Source organism: Chenopodium quinoa, unplaced genomic scaffold (assembly GCF_001683475.1).
Source record: "Chenopodium quinoa cultivar QQ74 unplaced genomic scaffold, ASM168347v1, whole genome shotgun sequence".
NCBI lineage: Eukaryota > Viridiplantae > Streptophyta > Magnoliopsida > Caryophyllales > Amaranthaceae > Chenopodium > Chenopodium quinoa.
In genome coordinates, this window is record NW_018744420.1 from 202,799 (window position 1) to 210,262 (window position 7,464).

A 7,464-nucleotide genomic window follows, 5' to 3' on the forward strand; every position below is an offset into this window, starting at 1 on the left:
TTTCGGAAGAAAAAAAGCAAACAAATAGATAAAATCAGAAAAAAGTTGTAGTCTAAATAATATAGTGTACATTAAAATACAGTAAAATGTTCTTTTTCATATACTTGTATGATCCAAATAATACAATGTACATTAAACCTGTAAACAACACTACAACATATATGTTCATTAGCAAATAATACAATATACATTAAAATATAGTAAAATGTTCTTTTTCATATACTTGCATGATCATTTATATTAATTAAATTCTATAAATTACCAAATGTACATTTACTATATGAATAATGTTCTTTAATATTATCATGTTCTTTATTAATATTACAAATGTTCTTTAGATATACAAAAAGAACATAAAGTTGGATGTTCTGTATAATTTATAAAACAGCTATATGTTGTTTACAAATAAACTATATGTTCTTTACAAATCAACTATGTGTTCATTCCGCCTTTTTTTTTTTTTTTTTTTGTTAAGAAACGTATGTACCAAGCCTCCATGAAGAAAATTGCATTGCAAAGAAAAATATCAATTGTAAAAACTAATTAGTGACAAATGAAAAATAAATTAATGTGTAAAAACTTATTTGGGACACAAAGAGTATTACTTGAATAGAGAGTACCTTAACACATGATGACATGAAATTAAACTAGAAGATTGAAGTAACCCATTTGCAACATGATACCAATGCAAATGTATCACCTCACCTATTTGGGATTTATTATAGTAATGCTCATAAAAAAATGCAAGAAAAATTAAAAATCACAGAAACATTGTAACTTAGGCCTCATATTGATCAACATCAGTTAAAGCAGCCAGAACTTCAGCAGCTTCAGCATTGTGATCTTCATGGCAGCAGATCAACGATTCACTTTTATGCATAGGGCGACGACAGTCAGGGCAAGGCATACTTCCTGGAATTCTCATACCAGAGGGAAACAGAATCCTATGACATGGATATTCCTGCATATGAAGCTCTGTGTAATGATTTCCGAACCCCACATCGAATCCATCTCTTATAGCTGATTCCTTCCACTTCTCCAGTTCTTCAAGAGTAGTCATGGCCACCTTACCCTGACCATGGACAATGATCCTCGAGCCTTTGGCTAGCACTACCCATCCGCTGTGTGATTTGTCATGACTATGGAGCTTCTGTATCTCTTGCCATATAGTATCTCCATGGTCATGGACGTTACCTAGTTGAATCTTCGAGTAGATCATGCTCTCGATTCTTGTCCAGAAGTACCAAACAAAGGTCGGGTCTTGCCAGCAATAGCTCAGCTGCTCCATTATTATAGATGCACAAATTTTGTGCACCTCCTCCTTGGTGTGGCTCCTGCCAACATAGACCATTTCAAGTGGAACTTGGAGAGTTCGTGCTACAGTTCGTGCCTCATTAGTGAATTGTCTGATCCATTTTAGGTCGTCACCTCCGTACAAAAGAATGTACTTTTCTTCTCTGATCTGATGTTCACATAATCATATGAGGTTAGATTATGCAATACATAAGAGAATCTAAAATTTATACGAGTATAATTGACACAGTCAAATATGACACACATGCCAATGCATTAGTTTGACATTTGATATATATGATTAAATTTCAGTCAAACATGTCAATTATTAAGGAATGAAGGGAGTAAAATTCTGTAAAATAGTCCAGGAAAATTACCCAGTCTAGAATTGTCTGATCAATGGCATCAACAAGCAGTTCAAGCCTCCATGTTTCCTGCTCTCAAAGCGCCTCCTCCCTTACGCGTGTAAATGGGAAAGCTTGATTTTTCCAGATCCACATCATGTGGATTGCATTCGGGCTCAGAACTTTTCCCTGAGAATTGAGCACCACAAGCATAGACTTACCATGAAAGTGCCAGTCATCTGTCAGGAACCTGATGACTGCATTTCTGATTAATGATGGATTATGAACAGAGTACCAGGGCATTGAGTCTTTTAAGTTCTCGAGCTTAACTTTCATGGGATCAGTCCATTGCAGAGAACTGTCAATGATTGGGATTCAGACAACCTCATATTTATGGACCTTCGATTCACTGTAACTCTCCTCAAGAATGGACAGCTCTTCATGAGTGATATCGAGGCCAGATATGAGTAACAACACATTTTTCCTCCTCAAATTCTCAAGATGGACCTGAAAAATAGTTATGTTATAAGTACAACTTCCCTGATTAGATAGCTATGTCAAGGCCGAGATAGCTACGTACTGTGTGGAAGGAGTAACAATTGATATATATTGACTGAAGTTTCGAGTACAAACCCTTCTCTTTGCAGGACCGTCATACAGTGGAGGCATGTCGTCATCAGCATAGATCAAGGTCCTCAGAATTTCCATGTTGTCAAAATGCATTGTATCGTAGAAGATTTTCTTGGTCTTATTATAAGCCTCAATTTGCCTCTCCTCCTCTGTATAAGAAAACAATGTTCCTTCATTAGAGCTCAATATATGTTTTTAGGCATTACGTTACATTAGTCCCAAGTAAGAAATACTGATCAAATCTTACCTATAAGCCCATTGAAGTATATTAAGGTGTTCCTGAGAAGATCAGTGATAGTTTCAAGCTTTCTTAATTCGGCTGTGGCTTGCATATTTCTGGCAAAAAAAAAAAAAAAAAATTAATAAACAAAAAAATCCAAATTTATGAAGGATAGTTCTTACATTATTGATTCTTGCATTAGGTGTCGAATAATTTTACAGTCATTTAACTTACCCATCTTTCTGGCTAGACATGGTTGTAATTTGGGCTGCAGCAATCACCGCACTTTTGATTATCATGTAAACAGCTATAGGAATACGACTCCTTGCAGCCTTGAGTTCAGGATGTTCATCAGTGAAATACATTCCGCTTAACTCTTCAAACTCAACAACACACTTGGTTGTATCAAGTATGGCCTTTATTAATTTTTTAGTGGCTTCAAACTGGCCTTCATACATCCTTAGAAAATATGCAAGAGATTTTGAAAAATTTCGGAGCCAGTAGGTTGCGAACGTATATATAGCTGCTGTTAATGTGATCACCACCTTGACATCCCAAGAAAAGTGTTGCAACAAACCCAAAACTGAGAGGGTTACATTGTGTTCACTGGTGCCACTCAGTACTTGTCTTTCCATCTGCACCGGTATTATTGGTATTGTATTACAAACTTTAGCAAGTAATTTTCAAAATTTGGAGGCCACCAAATAGAATTTTCAAAATCTTGTCCTTTCATCTTATATGACCTGGAACCGATCCTAAGATCACCTCGAATCGGAGAGGGAAGCTCAAATCACCTTAGCTATCCTTCACTCTCACTTATCTAAACATATTAGACCTTTTTAATTATTTTTTATTTTTTATTTTTTTATTTTTTTTTGGTGTTTAAAGAAGCACAAGGACGGGTGATGTGAATCAATTTGAAGATCTCATGGAGGGAAGCTATAACCACTTGAGCTATCCTTACTCTCTATTGGACCTTATTTGTTGTAAATTCAACTCAAGTGGCCCTTATCAACCATTATCAATATTTATTAGAACTTATAAGTTTCTTGAACTTATATGTTTCTTGAATTTATATTATCTAAACTTATTTAATCTTATTTTCACTAAAATAAGTGAAAATAATAAAGTGATGACCGAATATAGTTCCTTATAATATCATACATCTAATTATTTTTACTATCTTGAATATAATATTGGATCTTGAGATTCTTGACATTTTTTTATTTCAATAAAGTCATACGATTCTTTTTGACAAAATATTTGTTCAGATTTATTAAAATACGTGTATGTCTTAACGTTTTTAAACGTGCAACTGCTTGAGTATTATAGTAGTCTATACCTATACAAACATATATAAATTGACATACAATAAATTAAATATATTAAACACATTTGTTTTAATATATTTGTATTAATGATAATTGTATTTTATTACCAGTGGATATAATAAATTATCTTTTCATAACTGGATGGACTTGAATTATAAAAACAAAATGACATTGTTGTTACTTGTATTATACGGATACTAAGGGTGCGTTAGATTCACCTAATTTTTACTTATCTAAACTTATTAGACCTTATTGAAACTTATTTTAGTTGTAATTTAAACTTGAACAATCCTTATTACCAGAACTAATTTTTCCTAATCTAAACTTAACTGAACTTATTAGACCTGAAATAAGTGAATATAAGGTGAACAGAACATATCCAAACGGTAATCCATATGCAAAAGTGATTAGTTTTGTAATACATTATTATTTTATAGGAAAAATGGAAATAAATAATCCTACATTTGCGTGGTCTGACAAAAACAATACCACCTTTTCATTATTACGAGGCAATCCCACCTTTGTATGTCATCTTCTTTTAATGAACCTTTTTACCTACAACCTGTTAAACAGGTTAAGACATTTTTTTTATTTTTTTTAAAGCCACGTGTCGCTCAATAATAGGTCAAAATGATAAAAGTTAAAAAAAAAGTAATTTTTTTTTAAAATAAAACAAAACACCCACTGTCTACCCCCAGCCACAGTGAAACCCTAGCCCATACCCTAGGCCCACCTAAAGCTGGTCGGACGCCACCCTAATCCCCTGAAAATCCCGACCGGAACCTCCCACTACCAAAAGCCACCCCGCGAAATCACCCCTCGACCCATTTAACCCCCAAAACCACCAAACACCACCCTGAAAACACTACCCAGCCGCCGAAAAACCCCTATAACTGCCAAAAACAACCGAAAACCTCCATCTCAGCCCTAATAAACCCCTATAATCGCTGAAAAACCATCGAAAACCTCCATCTTAGCCCCGATAAACCCCTATAATCGCCGAATAACCACCGAAAACCTCCATCCCAGCCTCGATAAACCCCTATAACCGCTGAAAAACCACCGAAAACCCAACCCAACTATCCCGAAATTCCCCATCTCAGCCACGAAAATCTCCATCTCACTATCTCAGCCCCGAAAACCTCCGATCCCATAAACACCCTAAAAACACATCACTTGGTGGGTAGGTGGGTGGGTGCCGGCTGGCGGTTTTCGGACGTTAAGGAGGGCGGCCGGCCAGTGTTTGGTGGTGGCTAGGCTAAGGGTTAGGGTTTCATGGTGGCTTGTGAGGGGTTGGTGGGTGGTGGCTGAGGTTTTTTTTTCTGTATTTTTGTGGCATCGAACCTACAAAAATCGGTCACTAACAAGTCAAGGTCTATTAAAAGAAGATGGTATGCAAAGGTGGGATTGCCTCGTAATAATTAAATTAAAAGGTAAGATTGTTATTGTCAGACCATGAAAAAGTGGAATTATTTATTTCTATATTATATTGTGTGATTTTTTTAAACCATAAAAAAAACTACACCTCCTCCAATTTAGGTTTATTTTATTTTATTTATTTATTTATTTTTATTTTTTTTTTTGTTTTTTCGGTAAGTTTACAAGCATACTTGTGTACCTTAAATAGTTGTAGGATAACTTTTAGTCAAATTGTGCAACCTTAAATTTTACACGGGTAACTTTTATAACTAATTTGATTTTAATGTAAATACATGCATTGGGATAAGCTATAAGGGTAATATATTATTTTTACTCATATAAAAGAGTTTAACTTCATTAATAAAAAATAGATAACTTGTTTCTCTCTTTACAATTGATATCAATTTTTTTTTTTTTTTTTTTTTTTGCTTTACGACTATTATTCAATAAATTATATATCTTGCTAAGTTTTTTTGTCCTTTAGGGATGTTTCCTTTTGACAATTCAACTTAGAGAACCACAAATCAATTTGGGGCTAAGGCAATATTGCTGTAATGAATTGATAATATGATATAACATATTTTGTTATATTGACATACATAATTGTGATTAATATTGCTACGGATGAATGAATAATCAATTAACGTACAAAATTTCACTAATAATAATGCATTAAGCTAATTATAGTTTAAATTTTAAGAATTTTAATATGTGAATTTTTAAAACCGTGCTATTGTACAGACACTATACTAGTATAAGACTTTATATTTAGACAATTGTTTTATTTAGGATTGGGGAAATCAGCTGAAATTTTTTTAATAATTGAGTGGCATGTGGAGCTTTTGTATATAGTGTTGTTTGTTTTAGTATAGTTATAGATAGATAGATTGTTCCAACCTTTATGCATTTTTCTTCTTTAATAATAAATAAATTAGAGTTCAATAAGAAGGGACACAACAAATACCTCTTTGGATATCCTGTTAATTGTGTTCGGAAAAGCATTACATTCTTCAATACCTTCTCTGACAGCCCCATCCTTTACGAGATCAGAGCACAATTATCAGTAAATTAAACATGCAAAGTGTGCAGTTTTTGAATTTGTTTTAAGTCTCAAATAATACTCAAAAGTTATACATAATAATTAACAAAGCTTGTAGAAAAAACTTTAATCTTAGTTATTGTATACGCGATACCTGTAAGTTCACATCGGAAGCATCCATGTGAAGGATCGTTTCCTCTATAAGATGTAAAAGAGGTCTGATATCAGTTCTACAAGCATCAGGTTGGTGCAGATGCTCAATATCTTTGGAGAGGGCATTCTCATCAGATACCAAGAAGATGCCGCCTCGTTCAAAACCCGTGGAAACATCAGATGCCATGGGGGTCACTCGAATCGGGGCGTATGCCATGGTAGCTATACCTATAAAGCCAATTATACACCCGGCTTCGACCTTTTGAGATGGTTCGGAAACGAGAAAACTGAGAAGGTACTGTGTTTGTTAGTTTAGTTTTGTAGTTTACATATGTTTTTAAAGCATTTTTTGAGGAATAAAGCAATGTATATCTTTTATTAAAGTTTAGTTTGTAAAATTAAAATCATATTCTTTGATTGTTTAATGGAAAACTTAGATTCGTCTATGAATCACGTTTAACTATTTCACTGTGTGAATCTGGAATTGAAGATGTTGCTTAAAACAAATAGTACTTCACTCCACTCTATTTTCTTTACATTTTGAGGTCATGTGCTGTTTACCATACAATAATAATATTCATTAAGTGACGCCATATTTTCATCATTTTATGTGCACCAAAAAAACAAACAAACAAAAAAATAAATATTCTCTTCATTATATTTTTGTTGATCTGAAATTATTTTTATTAATTCTCTATTTTTTTTAATGTTACTGATTTTTATTGAATTGAAATTAATTTTAATAAATAAAACTTATTTTTACTGAACTGAAATTACCGAACTAAAATTATTTTTAATGAATATAATTTTCTAAGGTAAAGAGATAGGACCTTAGTTTAAATAGTTTCAATCCATGAGCAAAAATAAATTTAGTTAGTAAAAATAACTTCAATTTAGCTAAAATAATTTGAGTCAATAACCCTAACGAACAAATATAATGCAAAACTAGTAAAAATATATAAACAAATATTTTTAGTGGTATACATAGCCGCACAATGTCCTTAAAAATTCAAAAAAAAAAAGACAATTATCATT

At 33.0% G+C, this 7,464-nt stretch overlaps 1 protein-coding gene and 1 pseudogene across 1 annotated transcript; both read right to left on the reverse strand.

The window, feature by feature from the left end:
• Positions 1–561: 561 nt before the first annotated feature.
• Positions 562–2,620, reverse strand: LOC110696925 (annotated as a pseudogene).
• A 97-nt stretch (positions 2,621–2,717) lies between these two features.
• LOC110696922 (protein SIEVE ELEMENT OCCLUSION B-like) lies at positions 2,718–6,718 on the reverse strand. Its single transcript, XM_021874252.1, has 3 exons — positions 6,431–6,718; positions 6,202–6,273; positions 2,718–3,122 (listed from the first exon to the last, which is right to left on the reverse strand). Exons 1-3 carry the CDS (start codon positions 6,644–6,646, stop codon positions 2,718–2,720), a joined length of 693 nt encoding a protein of 230 aa, XP_021729944.1. The 5' UTR covers positions 6,647–6,718.
• Between the last annotated feature and the right edge of the window lie 746 nt (positions 6,719–7,464).